This window comes from Etheostoma spectabile, unplaced genomic scaffold (genome assembly GCF_008692095.1).
Source record: "Etheostoma spectabile isolate EspeVRDwgs_2016 unplaced genomic scaffold, UIUC_Espe_1.0 scaffold00569811, whole genome shotgun sequence".
Taxonomy (NCBI): domain Eukaryota; kingdom Metazoa; phylum Chordata; class Actinopteri; order Perciformes; family Percidae; genus Etheostoma; species Etheostoma spectabile.
Window position 1 is genome coordinate 1 of NW_022605342.1, and position 21,558 is coordinate 21,558.

The 21,558-nt window shown below is 42.7% G+C and overlaps 1 protein-coding gene and 1 gene segment (V, D, J or C); both read right to left on the bottom strand.

Moving 5' to 3' along the window:
- Positions 1 to 4,425: 4,425 nt before the first annotated feature.
- On the bottom strand, positions 4,426 to 5,719 carry LOC116685422 (T cell receptor alpha variable 18-like). The segment is given in 3 exon segments: positions 4,426 to 4,586; positions 5,171 to 5,518; positions 5,640 to 5,719. Coding segments are annotated over 3 exon segments (564 nt in total).
- Positions 5,720 to 6,234: 515 nt separating this feature from the next.
- On the bottom strand, positions 6,235 to 16,176 carry LOC116685423 (uncharacterized). Its single transcript, XM_032510485.1, has 6 exons — positions 16,169 to 16,176; positions 16,053 to 16,096; positions 14,333 to 14,450; positions 11,014 to 11,082; positions 7,962 to 8,285; positions 6,235 to 6,292 (listed from the first exon to the last, which is right to left on the bottom strand). The coding sequence occupies exons 1-6, from the start codon at positions 16,174 to 16,176 to the stop codon at positions 6,235 to 6,237; spliced, it is 621 nt and encodes a 206-aa protein (XP_032366376.1).
- Between the last annotated feature and the right edge of the window lie 5,382 nt (positions 16,177 to 21,558).

A 21,558-nucleotide genomic window follows, 5' to 3' on the forward strand; every position in this document is an offset into this window, starting at 1 on the left:
AACTCTGGTGGTTTTCCTGGATATGTCGGTACAGAAGAAATAATCACTAGATGTCATTTCAGAGTATCTGTAGGACAGAGTAACAGAGCTGTCTTCTAAACTGTTCTCTTCTTTCTTTGATGGTGTAAGTTCACAGATGACTCCTGAAGGAAAAGATAACTCTGTTAGTTCTTATTGTATATTCATTAATCAGTACTCCATAAATAATCCACATTAAGATCACGCTGCTTGATCTAACATACCTGTGAGGATGGAGAGAAACATCAGCGAAAACCCCCAATGCTGCAGTGGCAGCATGTTGAATAAAGGTAATGTTGATGGTGTGTGTATTGATCTCTGTTGAATCTAGAAGTTCCTCTCTCTTCTATAGTTCAGTAACAGTTCAGCTCCTCCCTGAGTCTCTCCCTCTCCTCCTAGATCTGTATCTTCATCTCTCTGTTAAGCTTCCTCTGGTTAACAGACTGGGGCATTTCTACCATTTTCAATTTTTATTTATAGTATCAATTCATAACAAGAGTTATCTTGAGACTAGGGCTGTAACAATACACCAAACTTTGGATTGATACGGTTCACGATTTTTGACCCATGATTCGATACAAACCTTGATTCTTTTTTTTGGGGGGGTAGTAATACAATGTCCACAGTCAGCCCCCAGCAGCTAGCAGCCAGCCAGGTCAGCACTTAACTCCGGTGCTAAGGACGCTAACGGCAGTTTACTGAACCGTTGGGCAACAGACCCAGACACCCGAGTTAGAACATCAGCCACTTGTAATGTTAGCTAGCTACACCTCCGATAGCATTACCGTCTGTACAGTTAGCTAATTTTACCTGACAAAACAGGACTAATGCACCAAGAGAACTACTAGTAATTTAACGTGTTGGGCGTATAGGTCCCGGCACCGGGATTTATCTTCGCCGTTTTTCGGAAGTGCTGACTTCCGTCATAAATTGCAAGCATTAAACCGTCATAAACACGCTCAAGTCATACATCGTTAGAAAGCTTAAAGTCTCATGATTCCATCGAGCCCACACACAAGCAATAAGGTGACTCACAACGGTTACAATCATGTTCTGAAGTACAGCAAGACAGACATATTCGAGTCTAAATTGAGTGTGCTTTCCTACCTGTCTGCTCGTGTCTTTAATCACAGCGGTGAAAGATCGCCGAAAACGTGGTATTCCTCCTTCGTAAACATGTAAAACTATTAGAATATCCAAGCCTGTAATCCATAATTATCTGGTCCCCTCACAATCTTGTAGTTTCTGGCCAAGTTTCGACATTCAAAAATCTAGGTAGTGCATCATTTCTCGGTTTTGATGGCTGTAACTTTTTCCCTGTGCGCGCTAGAAATCATGTCGACACATCATTGTAATCTGTGGTGCCAGCACGTTCGAATGAACCTGGTTGCCAACCAATAGCATGATTCTATCAAAAGATACACTCAAACTAAACCAACCCTATCGTTCAGCTCCCATTGGGCCCTCGTGGGAAAGAATGACAGTTGAAGCCACCAATTAGAAGGGACCGGCCATAAAACTGGCATCGCTGTGTAGCTAGTAAAAAGACGAGTTGAATGGTACCAGACGGCCAACAAAAACTTTCCCTGAGTTCACTCCAGCTGTCTGAAGCCAAAAATAAGGCTGTCTTATGGCATTTCACCCATTCATCAAATTATGATTACTTATTATAAATCTATGTATCTACTTATTTTAGGAATGTGTGTGAGTGATGTGGATGTGTTTTTGTATTTCAGAAGTTATGTATTTAGCACTTTTTGGGCTTTTTTAGAAATAAGAAATTAGACAAACGCACAGACATATCTGTAGAAAAACATTCATATAAAATCCATTTTATAAGCATTTTCTTCTGGATTTTTCTGTTCAAAGTTGAGACATGTGGCTAGGGTACTATTTTAGTATATAGCATTGTAATATGCTTACAGTAGTAGTGCTTTTTATTAAGTTTTTTTTTTTATTTTTTAGAGGATTTACGGACGGAAATAGAAATTCTGTGTTCTAACCTCTGTAGCTCTGTGTCAATAAGGCCTAGTGTCACAATGCCACTAGAAACAACAAGCTGAGAGTGTTAGCTTCACAATGAACTCAGGGTCATCACAGAGGGCCAAAGCATGTGGAAACTGCAGCATGTTTTAGGGGGTAAAAATTTAGGCGAGAAAATCATATATTTTCCAGTGTGCTTCAAGAGGTTAAAGATGTGGTAGCAAGGGATCTGGATGAGAGTAGCAGGCATAGCAGGGCACTGCACGGCATCACAAGGCACAGCAAAGCATAGCAGGATGTAACAGGGAATCGCAGGACGTGGAGCAGGACCACGCCGACAGCTGCAAACAGGATTTTGGATTCTACCTGATCCAAGGAAACATGCTGGGGAAGAAGACAACATAAGGAATCCTGGGAATGACTCCCCAGAGCAAGGTTAGTAACAAGCATTTCTGGGACATGGAGGCACACAAATGGAAAGATAGAAAGATAAAGGAGAGAAGAGCTCAGTGTGTCAAAGGAAGTCCCCCGGCAGTCTAAAACTATTACATCATAACTAAGAGAGACAGGGTAAAGAGAGGAGCCTCGTCGGGCTGTACCGCCCTGTCTCCCTTTAGTTTTATTATATTAATAAGTATGCTGTAAATTAATCTGAAGATTATGAAGAGAAGCAGAGAAGAAAAGGGGTGCCATGTCTGTGGCTATACACCCTCCCCCGCCGGTCTAGGTAAATGCTGCGACTCCTCACTCCCTAAATATATACTTTATACTTCTCTCAGTTACACTGCTAAGGTAAAGTGATTCTAGACTACATCATATTGAAGGTTAACAGAGTGTGTCTCCCTCTGGTGGACGTTGTGGAGTATTGTGTTGTCTTTGCTCCAAAGGTTTTTGTACAGAGTTTTGGTGTTTCCTGTCACTGTGGGCCTCACAGCACAGTAGTACACAGCAGAGTCTGGCCCTGCAGCAGAGGAGATGATCATATGGATTATTTTCTGCTCCACTTCAATCTTCAGTCCAGGGATTATTTCGTTTCCTACTTGTCCTGAAGCAGAGTGTGAGATGAGGAACTCTGGTGGTTTTCCTGGATATTGTCGGTACCAGAAGAAATAATTATTAGATGACATTTCAGAGTAACTGTAGGACAGAGTAACAGAGCTGTCTTCTAAACTGTTCTCTTCTTTCTTTGATGGAGTAAGTTCACAGCTGACTCCTGAAGGAAGAGATAACTCTGTTAGTTCTTATTCCTCAATCAGTACTCCATAAATAATCCACATTAAGATCACGCTGTGATCTAACATACCTGTGAGGATGGAGAGAAGCATCAGAGAAAACCCCAATGCTGCAGTGGCAGCATTGAATAAAGGTAATGGATGGTGTGTGTATTGATCTCTGTGAATCTAGAAGTTCCTCTCTCTTCTATAGTTCAGTAACAGCTCAGCTCCTCCCTGAGTCTTCCGTCTCCTCGTAGCTCTGTAGTCTCTCCTCTCAGTTACATCTAAGGTAAAGTGATTCTAGACTACATCATATTGAAGTGTAACAGAGTGTGTCTCCCTCTGGTGGACGTTGTGGAGTATTGTGTGTTGTGTTTTTCCTCCAAAGGTTTTTGTACAGAGTTTTGGTGTTTCCTGTCACTGTGGGCCTCAGAGCACAGTAGTACACAGCAGAGTCAGACAGCTGAAGCTTCTGGATCTCCAGAGGAAAGGACTTATCCTTTACTGTAGCATCAACTCTCTCTTTCTCTTTAGAATTATCAGTTTTTACAGAGAAACGTTGCAGCAGCATCTTTGGGTAATCATTTTCTTCTTGTTTGTACCAGAACCAAGTTTGAGGTGGAACAGTTGTCTCAAATGTACAGCCAAGAGTAAGTGTCTCTCCTTCAGTAGTAATGACATCTCCTGGTGGCTGGATCACTCTGTCTTCTCCTTTACACTCTGGGGAAGAAGAGAACATGCAGAGGAAGAGATGAATCAATAAAGATGATTGATTAAAGGAGAAAATCAGCATGTTTCAATAGTTTACCTAGCCAGAGAGTCAGAATCAGGATGTAGTCAGCCAGTGTTCATGTCTGCAGTGAGAGGGGGGGGAGAGAGAAGAGCATGATACTCTGATGGATCTGGGCTTCACATCATCTCCTTCCTCTTCATCATCTGTGAGGAACTCTCAACATTTTGTGATTGTCCTGAACAGAGTGTGTCTCCCTCTGGTGGACGTTGTGGAGTATTGTGTTGTCTTTGCTCCAAAGGTTTTTGTACAGAGTTTTGGTGTTTCCTGTCACTGTGGGCTGCAGAGCACAGTTAGTACACAGCAGAGGTCAGACAGCTTAGCTGAGGAGATCTGCAGATCAACTTGATTCTCTCTCATTCAGTATAGCAGTCAGTCGAGGTGAGGAGGTTAGCTTTCCACTACTGAGGTGGTTTTGTATCAGTGATCAGGAGAAGGAACTGAGGAGCTGATCAGGATCCTGTCGAAACCACTGGAGATTTTGAGCTTTAACTGAATAGGTACAGGACAGAGTAGCACTACGGCCTCTGATGAAAACACTTCAGCACTGCTGGCAGTAATCTCATCTTCCATCGTGTTACCTAGTGAGGAAAACAACATGTTAGATTTACACCGCTGCTCCAAAGTCACATCTCCAAATTTGGAAAACATCAATCTGACATTTTTAAGTTCAGCAAATGATGCTGTTAACAATGTATAATCAGTTATTAGTGATAAAGTGATACATCTAGATTGATGTTTTAGAAATGTGTAACTTTGAACTCCATCTAAAATCTGAACTGGATCTGTAAAACTTGAAAATGTCTTTATATTTCAGGATTTATGATCCAAACCATCCGTACCTATGAGAGAAAGCAGAAAAGAACAACTGCAGTGAGTTTTTCCATGTCTGCAGAGGTGAAATGCTGTTTTGAAGGTTCAGATGAATAAGTGTGTGAGTTGTTTGGTCTGATGTTCACAGCTGGAATCAAACAGTTGTCTGTCATGAAGCCACCTCTGCAGTCAGGAGGAGGAGACTCAGATGTTGACTTACTTTCATTTCTCCAAGTCTTCATCACAACTGGGTTTCATTAGTGAAAAGAATCCAGACTGGCTCATGAAATACTCTGAAGTTGAACAGAGTGTGTCTCCCTCTGGTGGACGTTGTGGAGTATTGTGATGTCTTTGCTCCAAAGGTTTTTGTACAGAGTTTTGGTGTTTCCTGTCACTGTGGGCTGCAGAGCACAGTAGTACACAGCAGAGTCTGACAGCTTAGCTGAGGAGATCTTCAGATCCATTTTGGTTTTATCCTCACTCACTGAAGAAGACAGTCCAGGGATTGGACTTGTCAGCATTCCTCCTGTCCCTAAATGAGAGATGAGGAACTCTGGTGGTTTTCCTGGATATTGTCGATACCAGAAGAATCTATCAGCACCAGCTGCTTGTCTGGAGTATCTGTAGGACAGAGTAACAGAGCTGTCTTCTAAACTGTTCTCTTCTTTCTCTACTGGAGTGAGTTCTTCACAGCTGACTCCTAAAGGAAGAGATAACTCTGTTATTTCACGTTGTATTAGACATAATGAATGATTCACATTCAGCTGGTTTTGTAATTAAAGTTCTGCATGAACTTTTTCAAACTGCGCAATTTAACACACCTGTGAGGATGGAGAGAAACATCAGAGAAAACCCCCAATGCTGCAGTGGCAGCATGTTGAATAAAGGTAATGTTGATGGTGTGTGTATTGATCTCTGTTGAATCTAGAAGTTCCTCTCTCTTCTATAGTTCAGTAACAGCTCAGCTCCTCCCTGAGTCTCTCCGTCTCCTCGTAGCTCTGTAGTTTCTCTTCTCTCAGTTACACTTCTAAGGTAAAGTGATTCTAGACTACATCATATTGAAGGTTAACAGAGTGTGTCTCCCTCTGGAGGACGTTGTGGAGTATTGTGTTGTCTTTGCTCCAAAGGTTTTTGTACAGAGTTTTGGTGTTTCCTGTCACTGTGGGCTGCAGAGCACAGTAGTACACAGCAGAGTCAGACAGCTTAGCTGAGGAGATCTTCAGAGGAACTGACTTTAACTTGGAATTGAGTGTAGATGAAAATCTGTCCCTGAACTCATCTGGTGTGTTCCCCTCATCCCCTTGAACGCGCATCAGAATGAATTTGGGTCTGTTGTTTCCATCCTGTTTGTACCAGAAGAGATTATTATTAGTTGATCTGCTGTTATATTGACAGCCAAGTGTTACTGCCTCTCCTTCAGTAGCAGTCACATCTCCTGTTGGTTGCAGCACGTTGTCTTGTTGTGCTCTGCATTCTGTAAAACAGCAACAAACAGAATCAGTGTGCTGTTAAAGAATCATATCAATGTTGGATTGATATCAAAGAAACAGAGTTGTGTTCATACCAAGGCTCATAGCAGCCAGCAGCACTGAGATGAACAGAGGCGTCATATCTGCAGTGTGGAGTAACTCTGAGCTACAGCAAGTAGAAAGAAGGCTGGGATCTCTCTGTTAGTTCATCAACAAGTTGGTGGATTAGAAGGAGGACCTGATCACAGTGACAGGGCTCATTCACAGCCCGGGTTATTCCCCCTGCTGACAACTTTACACTACACACATTTGTTGGTCTCTCTCCTTTCAGTGTAACTGTCTTTTATGAAGTGATCTTTAAAATGTAACGATGTGTGCACGTCTAGATGTGTTTGTTAAAAGCGAGCAGCAGCATTCTGAACAAGTTGAAGACGTGAGATGGAGGTCTGATTCACACTAACATAGAGACATACACACACACACACACACACACACAATCACACACACACACACACACACACACACATACACACACCAACATAGAGAGCGTTACAGTACTCCAACCTTGAACTAGTAAAAGCATGAATGGCCTTTTCTAGGTCGTGCCTGCTCAGAAAGGGCTTAACTTAGCTGCAGGCAAAGTTTGAAAATGCTCATTTTAACAACGTTACTGATCTGCTTATCAAATTTCATGCTGCAATCAAAAGTAATCCCCAAGTTTTTGACAGCTGATCTAGTGCAAGATGCCAGAGCTCTCAAACTCAAAGCTGGACCATTCTTCATGCCTGGAGTACTGAAAATAATACTCTGTTTTACTTAATATCAGCGATACAACTAAGCAGGGAGTCTAGTGCGACACTGTCATTTGATTTCATAGGCAAATAGATTTGCAAATCACTGCATAGCAATGAAAAGACAGGTTGTGCTTTCCTTTAATTGCCCCTAAAGGCAGCATGTACAAAGAAAACAGAATAGGGACAAGAATGGATCCCTGTGGTACCCCACAAGAGAGGAGCAACTAATGAGAATAGGTCCCTAATTATAAAAGAAAAGCTCCTTTTTGACAGTTAGGAAATGAACCAGAGGAGCATGGATTTATGACAGAGTTAGTAGCATTAAATAAAAATCTAGGTTCATGGCAACTGCTAGCTATGACAGAAGAGAGATGCTGTCTCTTTGCCACCTTCACAGCATTCTGGTATGTGGCTAGAGTGTCCCTTAATACACCCAGGGACACGTGTACACTGTCTTTCTTCCATCCTCGTTCAGCTTGTCTGCAGTGTTGCCTCAGGGCCCTTGTGGTGTCATTTAGCCAGGGGTCCTCCTTAGGTTTAACAGCTTTAATACGATAAGGGGCAATAGAGTCTAGGATTTCAGTGCATGTGGAATGGAACTCAGAGAGAATGTTATCTGGGAAAGAGGGAGAGACCAGACCATTCTTTACATAAAACTGTGAGCCCACAAACGCAGAAGCAAACTCTCCAGCTGAAGAGGAGGTGATGCAGCGGCGCCTAGAAGCTGAGGAGCAGAATGTAACATACCTGCTATAATTAAAATAAATTGTGATTCTAGACTACATCATATTGAAGGTTAACAGAGAGTGTCTCCCTCTGGTGGACGTTGTGGAGTATTGTGTGGTCTTTGCTCCAAAGGTTTTTGTACAGAGTTTTGGTGTTTCCTGTCACTGTGGGCCTCAGAGCACAGTAGTACACAGCAGAGTCAGACAGCTTAGCTGAGGAGATCTTCAGAGGAACTGATCTTATCTTGGAATTGAGTGTAGATGAAAATCTGTCCCTGAACTCGTGCTTTGTTTTCCCCTCTCCAATCTTAAAGCGGCTGAGAATAAATTTGGGGCTGTTGTTTCCATCCTGTTTGTACCAGAAGAGATAATCATTAGATGAACTGCTGCTATATTGACAGCCAAGTGTTACTGCCTCTCCTTCAGTAGCAGTCACATTCTCCTTGGTTGCAGCACGTTGTCTTGTTGTGCTCTGCATTCTGTAAAACAGCAACAAACAGAATCAGTGTGCTGTTAAAGAACATATCAATGTTGGATTGATATCAAAGAAACAGAGTTGTGTTCATACCAAGGCTCATAGCAGCCAGCAGCATGAGATGAACAGAGGCGTCATATCTGCAGTGTGGAGTAACTCTGAGCTACAGCAAGTAGAAAGAAGGCTGGGATCTCTCTGTTTAGTCTTCATCAACACTAAGTTGGTGGATTAGAAGGAGGAACCTGATCACAGTGACAGGGCTCATTCACAGCCCTGGGTTATTCCCCCTGCTGACAACTTTACACTACACACATGTTGGTTCTCTCTCCTTTCTCAGTGTAACATGTCTTGTATGAAGTGATCTTTAAAATGTTCATGTGTCTTGTTTCCTGTTTATTCCCCAACATATAAAATGTCTGTGAACCTGCTACCTGCTTGGTAGTTCTTATAAAAAAATTTTTATAGTAATTAAGACAAGAAAAACTTTATTTTCTGTGTCATGTTACAGAAATTTGTCTTTGACAGGGCATGCTCAAATGACATAAGATACCTATAAGATATCTATAAGAACATAAAAGATACAGTACATATAGAAACAGTAACATAATCATTGACTGTGCAGACATACAAAATGCAAAAACAGAGCAAGAAGAAGTCTGAGTGGAGCTGTTGGACGCCGTCTATGTTTGGCTCTTCATTGTGCTCATGGCAGTGGGAATGAAGGATTCCTTACGTGTTTTCCGTGCAAAGAGACCTCTAGTGTCGACCTGATGGCAGCAACTGAAAGGATTGTGGGGGGGGGGGGGGGGGTCGTCAGTCCATCCCATTCTTCTCATGAACTCAATATCTCAGCAATGTCTGACCAAACTTTCTTCATCTTTGGAATAAACATTCACTTGAACTAAAGGATGAACTGATTAGATTTTTGTGGGTTTTCGTGCCGTGAATTCAAAACCACCAGTTTTTTCAAAGTTGTATTGGTTGAGTTTCTATTTGGGATGGAGATCAACATGTTGAACAATGGAAGGAGCTCATTGGAGCCTAATGGCTTAAAGGGTATGAAGAGGATTCGTCCTTTGTTGAAGAAACCAACCCTTGACCCCTTCTTGCCAGAGAATTACAGGCCCAGTTCCAAACTCTCCTTCTTTCCAAAATTTAAAAAAAGTTGTCAAAGAAACTTTCAAATGCTTGAAATACACAGGGTTATTTATTAATTTTAATCAGGTTTCAGTAAGCTGTATTCCACGGAAACGGCTCCCTTGAAGGTCTCAAATGATGTTTTGATCTCTTCAGATACCGGAGATTGATAGGTCTTGGTTCTATTGGACCTCACCGCCACATTGAATAGTGTGGACCACCATATTCTCATCGAGAGGCCAAATAACTTGGACATTTCTGGGACTGCATTGGAGTGTTTTTTTCTTATCTCAAGGATAGGATTTTCTAAGTCTCTGTAGGCGACTTTATGTCAGACATTGCTGCATTGCCTTGTGGGTCTCTCAGGGCTCAGTCCTGGGACCCATTTGTTTCTCTTGATACTTTCTTCCATTAGGACAGATCATCAATAGCTTCAGAAACATATCTTATCATCTCTATGCAGATGACATCCAGCTGTATTTTTTTATTTAAACCTGAAAGGCTTAATAAACTTACTGTACTAAACTGTGATTACAGTTTAAATGCAATTACAAACTTGTTGAAATGAAACAATTGCTTGCAGTTAAATGCAGACGAAACAGAAGTTTTGTTTTTTTGTTTTTTTTATGTGTCCCTGATAACTTCCAATCAGCGATCAGGCAGATCCTGGGAGCCTGGTCCTAATCTTCTAGATCTAGTCTGCGATATCTTAGTGAGATTTATGACCAATCAACAGCTTTTGATGCCTATATTTAGACATTAATTCGATCATGTTTCTTCCCCCTGAGAAACATAGCAAAACTCTGGTCCGTGTCAAAAAATGAAATGGAGATGCTCATACCTACCTTTATCTTGTCACGATTAGACTGCTGCAAGTCTCTTTTTACATGTCTTAATCCATTTTCTGTACTCTAATGACAAACAGTTCAGAATGCTGCTGCAAGACCCTTAGCATACTTAAATTATTACCAAAAGACGACAAGAGTCACTGGAATCATTTTCAATATATTTTGACTTGCGCACGGAGCCAGTACACTGCAGTAGGTACAGAGATTGACTGAAGAGCGAACTCCACAGTCTTCACTTTTTCCATTGAAATCTCCCCTCCTTGCTCCAATGCCCCAAACAGCTGTACTGTCTCAAAGCTCATTAAAACTCTACCTGGCCTATGAAGGGAGGGAAGCAGTCAAGACAGGAAGGGGGGAAGTTTAGTCTTGAGTGTCTGAAGATAGCTGGGGAGGTATGTGGCTCTGGGTGCTTGAAGATGGTTACTATAAGCCAGTAAAGGTTCAAAAATATTCACCTTAGAGAGTTACATTTTCTAAAATTTTCCATTACGAAAAAACAAAGTCCTGCTAACAGGTATTTTTTGTAGTACTACCTCAGTCAAGGTTCAAATATGCTGAGGAGATCCCATTGATTGGTCGGAGAGAATCGTCACTAATCACTGCATCATCATTGCTACGGACAGACGGCGGGGGGGCTAAATTCAATTTGCTTTCTGTCTGTGGCAACGAGAATCAAAAACACCCCTTCTGTGTGTGTCGCGTTAGGTCACGGCAGTCGCTATGACGACCAGCCACGGCCCGACTCACGTATGAGGCAGTTCTAATCTGCAATGGAGGAAGAAGGACGGGGTACCACGGTCGAGGCGAGCAGGTACCCTTAATGGAAAAACGCCATTTGAGTGTACCTTGGACTGGTTTTAAAACTGGAGGAGACTGTACCTCTCGGTCGGTGGCTCCTTAGCTGTGGAATGCTCTTCCAACAAACTTAAAGTCATTGGACGCCGTGGTCTTTTTTTTAATGAGCAGCCCAAAACCATCTGTTCACGCAGGCGTTTAGGTAGCATTTTAAACCTGTGACCTACTGTTTTTCTTTTTAATTTTGTGTAGTGTTTTCACTTCTGCTTTGTTGATGATTATGTTGGATTGTTAATTTGGTGCTGTATTATTTGATTGTGAAGCACTGGGAGACTGATGTCTGTGAAAGATGCTTAGTACATGAACTTTGCTAGCTTGCATGCTAGTAGCTAAGTCAGTGTTCATGTATCTGTTGTCATGGTGTCTTGTGTTTGAACCATCTTACAGTTTGTTTGTCATTGATGTGGATTTGCTGCTCATGTGAGTCCTCCCACAGTGTTACACTAGCAGCTGGAACCACAGGGACTCTGATAAAACTGGAATAATAAGAATCCATCTGATATCAAGCTGTGGTTTGAATACCACTTCCCTCCTCTTTGAAGAGTAGTCCCATATCTGTGTTCAGGTTTTTGTACAGCCTCTTCTACACTTTGTGTCACTGTGTTTCTAGAGCACAGTAGTAGAGACCTGTGTCTGCCAGGGTTAGGGTCTTTATGGTCAGTTCAGTTGATTTCACTGATGTTTTGGTTTCATATTTCTGTTTATCTGGGATATATTCACCACTTAATGCTCCTTTCCAGAGATAAACTGAGGTGCCTGAAGGTCTGAATGATGTCTGTACCAGTGAAGGTTTGGATCACTATCTGTTGTCTCATATCACATCTGAGTGAGACAGATTCTCCTTCTCTTTTACTGACTTCATCTTCTACAGGAGAGATTTTGTCTCCAGCTATTAATCCTGAAAAAGTAGAGAAAATGAAGCCATTAGACTAACATTTTCATGAGGCTGAGAGGAGAAGACAGAGGAAAATGTCAACTGTACATTGTTACTCTGGACAGGAACAGCTCAACTGGTCAGAGATTTCTGCTCTGAACTGCAGTTTATATAAATCTTTAGAAAATAATAAAACCATGTTGTTCTTTGTATCTTACCAAAGAAAAGAGCAGCAAGAATAATCCCCAGCCAATGTTCCATCTCTACAACAAGGTTTAATCAACAGGAGAAACTAGCTGATGTTCAACATCCAGTCTGAGAATTGTTCTCTTCACAGCTCCACTTCTTATTGACTGAATGGTGAACACAGTGCACAAGTAGTGCACCTCCTACTTGATAATGTCGCCCTCTAGTGGAGCTACAAGGTTCACTACAACAGGGTAGAAAAAAAGGCTTCCAGCAGCTTGGCAGTGTGTCAGCTTGTGTTTTTGTACAGAGACTGTGGGTTTGCTGTCACTGTGGGCCTCACAGCACAGTAGTACACAGCAGAGTCTGGCACTGCAGCAGAGGAGATCTGGAGATCCAACCATGCTTTTCTTCAGACAGTTTAGTAGAGAACTAGAGTCTGATTGGAGAGACTCTCCTGGTCTCGTAAAACAAGCCCTGAAATGTACAGGAGGAACTCTGGTGGTTTTCCTGGATATTTGTCGATACCAGAAGAAATCATCACCACTAGTAGCTTGTCTGGAGTATCTGTAGGACAGAGTAACAGAGCTGTCTTCTAAACTGTTCTCTTCTTTCTCTACTGGAGTGAGATCTTCACAGCTGACTCCTAAAGGAAGAGATAACTCTGTTATTTTATGTTGTAGAAGACATAATGAATGATTCACATTCAGCTGGTTTTGTAATTAAAGTTCTGCATGAACCTTTTGAAGCTTTATACTCTAACATACCTGTGAGGATGGAGAGAAACATCAGAGAAAACCCCCAATGCTGCAGTGGCAGCATGTTGAATAAAGGTAATGTTGGTGGTTGTGTGTATTGATCTCTGTTGAATCTAGAAGTTCCTCTCTCTTCTATAGTTCAGTAACAGCTCAGCTCCTCCCTGAGTCTCTCCGTCTCCTCGTAGCTCTGTAGTTTCTCTTCTCTCAGTTACACTTCTAAGGTAAAGTGATTCTAGACTACATCATATTGAAGTGTAACAGAGTGTGACTCCCTCTGGTGGACGTTGTGGAGTATTGTGTTGTCTTTGCTCCAAAGGTTTTTGTACAGAGTTTTGGTGTTCCTGTCACTGTGGGCCTAAGAGCACAGTAGTTACACAGCAGAGTCTGTGCTTTAGCTGAGATGATCTCCAGATCAACACGTTTCCTTGTCTTGTTAATGTGAGCTGAGAAAATCAGAACAGTTGGATGAATTGATCCTCCCTCTGTGATGGAGAGCAGGAACTCTGGTCTGGATCTCTGGTATTGTCGGTACCACTGGATACTGTAGATAGCTCCCTCATATGTACAGGTCGGTTGATGTTCTGCCCTCTGCAACATGGTCTTCACTACTTTCTGGCTTTATGCTGTTCATGGAACCCAGGGCTGCAAAATGAGTATTATTCACGTCAGTTATCATTACCTTCCACAGATGAACCTCTAGTTGTGAAATATGTGGTTAATACAGCAGCTTAGATGAGACTGTGATCTCTGTTCTAACACTCACCTATAAAGGGAGAGAAGAGTAAAAAGAGGTAAAGCAACATGTCTTTGGAGTTGTTAAAGCCAAACAGACAGCAGATGAGCAATGTTCCTCCACTGCAGTAGAATGAACAACTAAACAGCCTCTCTGATGGGCAGCCCTTCTTCTCAACATCCAGCTGATTGGGCGTTTACTTCCTCAGACATTTCTGCTCTGGAGACACAAATCATCTCATTGGTTGAGTTAAAGGTCAGTGGGCGGGGCCAGAGAATAACCTTTTACTGAAAGTCAAAAAGATGAAACAGCAGTGAAGAGAATTAATACCTTTGGTGGATGTCTCTGATGTTGGTTGAGTTGTTGTGTGATTGTCTTACAGTTTAACAGTGTGTCTCTCTCTGTTGGACGTTGTGGAGTATTGTGTTGTCTTTGCTCCAAAGGTTTTTTGTACAGAGTTTTGGTGTTTCCTGTCACTGTGGGCCTCAGAGCACAGTAGTACACAGCAGAGTCAGACAGCTTAGCTGAGGAGATGATCAGAAAAACTGACTTATCCTTGACTATAGAATAAATTCTTCCTTTGTGAATATCTCCAGCATCTTTGCTCCAGAGTAGACACTTAGCATAAACTTCGGAGAGCTATTTTCTTCTTGTTTGTACCAGAACAAATAAGAATAGGTGTCACTGGTCTCAAATGTACAGCCAAGAGTAAGTGTCTCTCCTTCAGTAGTAATGACATCTCCTGGTGGCTGGATCACTCTGTCTTCTCCTTTACACTCTGGGGAAGAAGAGAAATGCAGAGGAAGAGATGAATCAATAAAGATGATTGATTAAAGGAGAACAATCAGTATGTTTCAGTAGTTAACTAGCCAGAGAGTCAGAATCAGGATGTTAGTCATCAGTGTTTCATGTCTGCAGTGAGAGGGGGGGAGAGAGGAAGAGCATTGATACTCTGATGGATCTGGGCCTTCACATCATTGCTCCTTCCTCTTCGTCATCTGTTGAGGAACTCTCGACATTTTGTGATTGTCCTTAACTGTGTGTGTCCCTCTGGTGGACGTTGTGGAGTATTGTGTTGTCTTTGCTCCAAAGGTTTTTGTACAGAGTTTTGGTGTTTCCTGTCACTGTGGGCTGCAGAGCACAGTAGTACACAGCAGAGTCTGACAGCTTAGCTGAGGAGATCTGCAGATGTATTTTGGTTTTATCCTCACTCACTGAAGCAGACCTTCCAGACTTTGTTGCATTTTGCGTTCCAAAGTGAGAGATGATGAATTCTGGTGGTTTTCCTGGATATTGTCTATACCAGAAGAAATAATCAGCAGAACCTTTGGAGTATCTGTAGGACAGAGTAACAGAGTTGTCTTCTAAACTGTTCTCTTCTTTCTCTACTGGAGTGAGTTCTTCACAGCTGACTCCTAAAGGAAGAGGTACCTCTGTTATTTTATGTTGTAGAAGACATAATGAATGATTCACATTCAGCTGGTTTTGGATTTAAACCTTTTCAAAGCGCATAATCTAACATACCTGTGAGGAAGGAGAGAAACATCAGAGAAAACCCCCAATGCTGCAGTGGCAGCATGTTGAATAAAGGTAATGTTGATGGTGTGTGTATTGATCTCTGTTGAATCTAGAAGTTCCTCTCTCTTCTATAGTTCAGTAACAGCTCAGCTCCTCCCTGAGTCTCTCCGTCTCCTCGTAGCTCTGTAGTTTCTCTTCTCTCAGTTACACTTCTAAGGTAAAGTGATTCTAGACTACATCATATTGAAGTGTAACAGAGTGTGTCTCCCTTGGTGGACGTTGTGGAGTATTGTGTTGGTCTTTGCTCCAAAGGTTTTTTGTACAGAGTTTTGGTGTTGCCTGTCACTGTGGGCCTCAGAGCACAGTAGTACACAGCAGAGTCAGACAGCTGAAGCTTCTGGATCTCCAGAGGAACTGATGTCTTGTTGATTTTAGCATCAAATCTGTCTTTCTGGAACCTGGAGCATTAGATTTTGTTCCAATGGTATCACGTCTCAAAATAAATTTAGGAGAGTCATTGACTTCTTGTTTGTACAGAACAAATATGCATTGGAGACAACACTGGTCTCAAATGTACAGCCAAGAGTAGTATCTCTCCTTCAGTAGTAATGGCATCTCCTTGGTGGCTGGATCACTCTGTCTTCTCCTTACACTCTGGGGAAGAAGAGAACATGCAGAGGAGAGAGAAAGAATCAATAAAGATGATTGTTTAAAGAACATTAGGTTAAAAGAGTGAATAATCTGGATTTTCATTTACTGCTGTTTCATCTCAGAAAAAAATATATATAACGTATTTAGCATGTAGAGATACCAACAGAAATGATGTTTTTCTTTTTCTGCATTAAAACACTGTTTATCTTACCAAAGAAAAGAGCAGCAAGAATAATCCCCAGCCAATGTCCATCTCTACAACAAGGTTTAAATCAACAGGAGAAACTAGCTGATGTTCAACATCCAGTCTGAGAATTGTTCTCTCACAGCTCCATTCTTATTGACTGAATGGTTGAACACAGTGCACAAGTAGTGCACCTCCTACTTGATAATGTCGCCCTCTAGTGGAGCTACAAGGTTCACTACAACAGGGTTAGAAAAAAGGCTTCCAGCAGCTTGGCAGTGTGTCAGCTTGTGTTTTTGTACAGAGACTGTGGGTTTGCTGTCACTGTGGCCTCACAGCACAGTAGTACACAGCAGAGTCTGGCCCTGCAGCAGAGGAGATCTGGAGATCCATTTTGGTTTTATCCTCACTCACTGAAACAGACAGTCCAGACTTTGTATTTTGCATTATTTCTCCTGATTCCAGATGAGAGATGAGGAACTCTGGTGGTTTCCTGGATATTGTCGATACCAGAAGAAATAATCAGCAGAACCTTTGGAGTATCTGCAGGACAGAGTAACAGAGCTGTCTTCTAAACTGTTCTCTTCTCTCTCTACTGGAGTGAGTTCTTCACAGCTGACTCCTAAAGGAAGAGATAACTTTGTTATTAGATGTAACAGTTGGACAAATTTCATTCTTACAAAGTTTCAAGAAAATGATTCAGTTATGACAACATTGCAATCAAACTAGAAAATGCAGAATATAACTTGCCTGTGTAGCACCTGGAATGAACCTTATCGAAAGTATTTTGTTTGGTTTACAGCAAACATAATTTAGCTGCATTCTGTTTAGTAATGCATTGAAGTATGCAGTTCTTCATCCTGCCAGTAGGGGGCTAGCTGTGTAGTGGTTTGTGGTTCAAACTTACTGTAATACATGGTAAGAAGAAGACACTTTTGGCAAAGAAGTTGAGGCCGTGTAGTAAAGGAGAGACACGTTTGGTGTGTGTCCGCGGTAGTGAACTCGAACTCGCTGTGTGAACATCCTACTGTGAAGGAATAAACTGAACTTTATACACTACTATCAGCGTCTCCGTCTGAGTGGTGTAACAATTTGGAGGCACCGCTGGGATTCCTATCAAGATGAGGATTACTCTGCAGCGAAGAAAAAACACGGTAAAACACCGGTGTGTGTGAGCAAGGGACACGAGGTAGCTTAGCTTCCAGAGCTAACAGTTACAGTTAGCTAGGACGACACCGAGCCGTTTTATTGTTTTTTGTAAAGGAAAAAGTGTATCGGGTCACTAACACGAACAGCAAGATGTCGGAACACCGTGAAGACTTTCTTTGGAAATTGAAGAAAAGTTGATTGGATTAACCGTGAAAGAATTACATCGAGTTGTGAGAACTGTAACATTGCGGGTGAAAATTACCAGACGTTACAGGTAAAACTCGTCGTGCACTGGTTAAGCACGTCATAACTTTTGTGAGCGCGTTGAGCTCCTAGAGAAGGAGGACGAAGGTATGTCTGTGCTTTTGCAACTGAACGACCTGCTCGACACACTCCGGGACAACCCGATGACCTTGACCGGCTACGGGTACGCGGGAGCGGCCGACGGCGTGAAACAGCAGCGGTGTCCATGTATGCGGACGGCGTGGAAACAGCTCTCTCACCACAGCCCGCATCGGAACAACCACGAGGAAAAGGCACACCGTTTCCGTCGTTGCTGGAGCAAGGAGTTCTGGGGACAGCGGGGCACAATGGGACTCAACGCGGGAGGCAGAGAGTCCATGAGTAACAGCTTCTATGCTCCTTCAAGGGGGTCAGAAAGGACTTCAAAATAATGGATATGTAGGTGAGTCAACCTCAAAGGACACTCTTAGCTTTAGTAGCTTGGAACATCAGATTGAAAGTGGGCTAAGGAAATGCTATCTGAATTTAAAATTGTGAGGCAGTTATTTGTGCTGTGAGGCCTGGATTGAAACTGAGGAGTTATCTGGAGGGGAAAAGAACCTTACGCTTGTATCCTTAGACAAATACTCAGAGCTCACTATGCAGAAAAGGATGCAACTGTATTGTACCAACAATTGACAAAAGCTGTACAGGGACCTGGGGAGGAAACCCACTAGTTTCTGGTCCGAGTGCTGGATCTGCGCAAAAGGTACTGTTTGCATCTGAGCGTGCCCAGTCTGGCCTGAAATTAACAAAGAGCAGTCCAAAGCCAGTGTTCACAGTCCATCATGACAGGCTTGTCAAACGACAACATAAGAGCAGAAATGAGAATGTATCTGCGGGATGAGGAAAGTAATGATGAGCTGCTGTTACAAAAGATGCAGGTTGCGCAATATAATGAAAATGAGAGGATCCAAAAGATTAAAGCCACCAACAAAACGCTCATCGGGCAAATCTGAACACAGTAGAGAGGAGTGAAGATGAAAGTGTCTTTCCAACAACTGTGCTTGCAGCTAAACCTAACAAACCCGACTAAAGAAAAACCCCTATTTACAAAAATGGAGGAGAACAACACAGCAATCAGGGAGCTTACAGGCCAGGTGGCATCACTGTAAAAACTGTCCAGCACGAGAGACAAGCGGGCGACATAAACAGAGGCAACTTACCTGTGAATGCTCCTAGGAGACAAAAAGACAGTTGTGTAGCATGTCAGCAGGACAACAAAAACTGCAACCATGTGTTTTAAATGTGGCAGTGACACACATTGGCAAAAGGGTGTAGAGTAGGGAGGGACAAAAACTGACGGGAAACTGGCGGAGTTGTGACTGGGGGACACGCCATAACCTCAATAGCAATGTCCCAAGAAGATAAACACTCAAAGCTGAACCCACCGATAGATGCTATACATTCGCTTGAAAGGAAACGAAAAAGACAAAACTGCCCACCCCACAACATGTTATTCTTCAATGTCAAATGAAAAGCAGAAAGATCAATCCTCTCATTCAGAGAATGCTGGTACAAAACACAAACGAGTAGCACAGCTGGTAGGCCGGAAGTGTCTGGTCTGGTGTAAATGAATAAGGTTAAGACGCTAGGTTTGTGGGACACAGGGGCACAAGTATCAGTCATGAGTGAGGCATGGAAAGTCCCAAAACTTCCTGATGCAACAATCCACCCAATCAGTGACTTGTTAGACAGTGAGCAAATTCTGGATTTAAGAGCAGCCAACGGCTCAAAGATTCCCTTTCAGGGCTGGGTTGAGGTTAGTCTCAATCTGTGTGACCCAAAAGGTCAAACATCAGAAATGATGAGGTAATAGTTCCGGTGCTTGTGACAGGGACGTAGTACAAAGACCAATAATAGGGTTCAATGCCATTGTTGAATATGATGAGAGGAGAAAGCCAGGTGCAGCACAAGGAAAAAGTAACTTTGCTCAGACAGTCACTAAGACTAGGTTCAGGAAAGGCAGAGGCACTATTAAATCTGATCCAGGGAGCTACCAGTGACAATGCTTCTTACCCAGTCAGAACCGGACGCGTGTCCATTGTAGTCCCAAGGGGACAAGTCAGTGTATTAGCTGCCCTGTAACAACGGATCTCAAAGAAACACTGAGGCTCTTTGAACCTGAAGAGAATCTTTCTTTGAAGAGGGATTAGAAATCACTTGCCAGCTGGTAAATATGTCCTGCTCCTCACGTAAAGTCAACATCTATGTCAGAACTGCGACACAGCATGACATCTCGATGCCTGGTAAAATTATGATAGGGAGCATACAGAGAATAACAAACTGCTATCCGGTATACCCAGAGGAGCACCATGTTAATCAGTAGTTATTGATAATGCCCCAGTCCAACATAATATACCATGGAAAAGTCACAGAGAGATAAAAAAAAACCAACAGTGGGATCCTCCTGTCAACTTAGACCACTTGACCATTGAACAACAAATGGTTGTTAAACAAATGCCTAGAGAAGAGTCAAGTGCATTTGCGAGGGACAAGATGAAGTTGGTTTTATTAAAAACTACAAATGGACATTGTGCTCAGCGATAATGCCCCAGTAGCTAAAACATAGATAATGCCATACCACGACCATTGTATGAGGAGGTAAAAACCCACATACAGGACTTGTTAAAAAAGGGGTTTATACGCAAATCCACTTCCCCATATGCATCTCCAGTGGTTTCGTGAGGAAACGGGATGGAAGCCTAAGACTATGTAGTTGTTACAGAGGGCTTAATAAAGAGACAATCCCAGACAGGCACCCTATACCACGCATCCAGGAGATACTTGATGGTCTGGGTGGAAATGCTTGGTTCAGCGTGCTGGACCAAGGCAAAGCTTACCACCAGGGAAACATTAGCGAGGACTCTAGGAAATCACAGCCTTCACAACCCCATGGGGTCTGTATGAATGGAACCGGATTCCATTGGCCTAACTAATGCACCGTCAGCCTTCCAACGCAGTATGGAAGAAAGCCTTGAAGGACTCAGAGACAGATATGTATTCCTTATTTGGACGATGTCTTGGTGTACAGCAAAAATTCTCTCAGCATGTTGAAGACATGAGATCAGTCTTAAAACGTCAACAAGCCTGGGGAGTCAAGCTGAGCCGGATAAATGTGACCTGTTTAAAAATGAGGTGCGTTATCTGGGAAAAGTGATCTCAGCTGATGGCTACAGGATGGACAATAAAGAGGTAGCTGCAGTACAAGCGCTCTTAAAACGAAAAACTACTAACATCAGAGAACTCCGGAAACTCCTAGGGTTCCTGGGTACTATAGGAGCTACGTGCAGGATTTTTCCCGTCATGCCAAAAGCCTGTGACCTGCTCTCTCATCAGACATAACCCAAAATACTCAGTCTAAGTCCACATGTCGCCCAGCGGACAGGACAAGCCCCCCCAATCAGAAAATAGAGTGACTGACACACACAAAAAAGCATTGAACTATCTTGTGATGTCTTGACTAACCCACCTGTAATGGCGTATCCCAGATTTGAGGATCCTAAATTTTGCATGTTGACGCTTCAGAGGAGGGACTGGGAGCAGTCCTTTACCAGAGACAGGAAGGCAAACTGAGAGATTGGCTATGGCTCACGGACATTGACACCAGAAAGAGAAAATTACAGATACATTCGGGGAAACTGGAGTTTTTAGCACTCAAGTGGGCAGTTACAGACAGGTTTAGAGACTATTTGTTTAGGCTACCTCTGTTAACTGTATACAGTGACAATACCCTGTATTCTGTCCTGACGAGCCAAAATAAACGCAACAGGACATCGCTGGGTGTCCGAGCTGGTGAGATTTTAACTTGACGTTAAAGTACCGTCCGGGGAAAGTGAACACGGACGCAGAATTTCTGTCCCGGGCACACTGTGAGTATGGAGGCATTAATGAGGGGAATGCACGGAGCAGGTGGGGCCTGAGGTACGTGTGTTTTTTTGTTACAATATTCAATGCAGTCGAAAATCGAACGAAACATGAGGTGGACTGGATCTCAGCAGTGACCTGCCCCGTATGTGCAAGAAATAGCTGCAGATGAACCAGTCAGACATAAAGAAACACAGCAAGAGCTACTGAAGGCGCAGCTGCAAGACACCGCCAT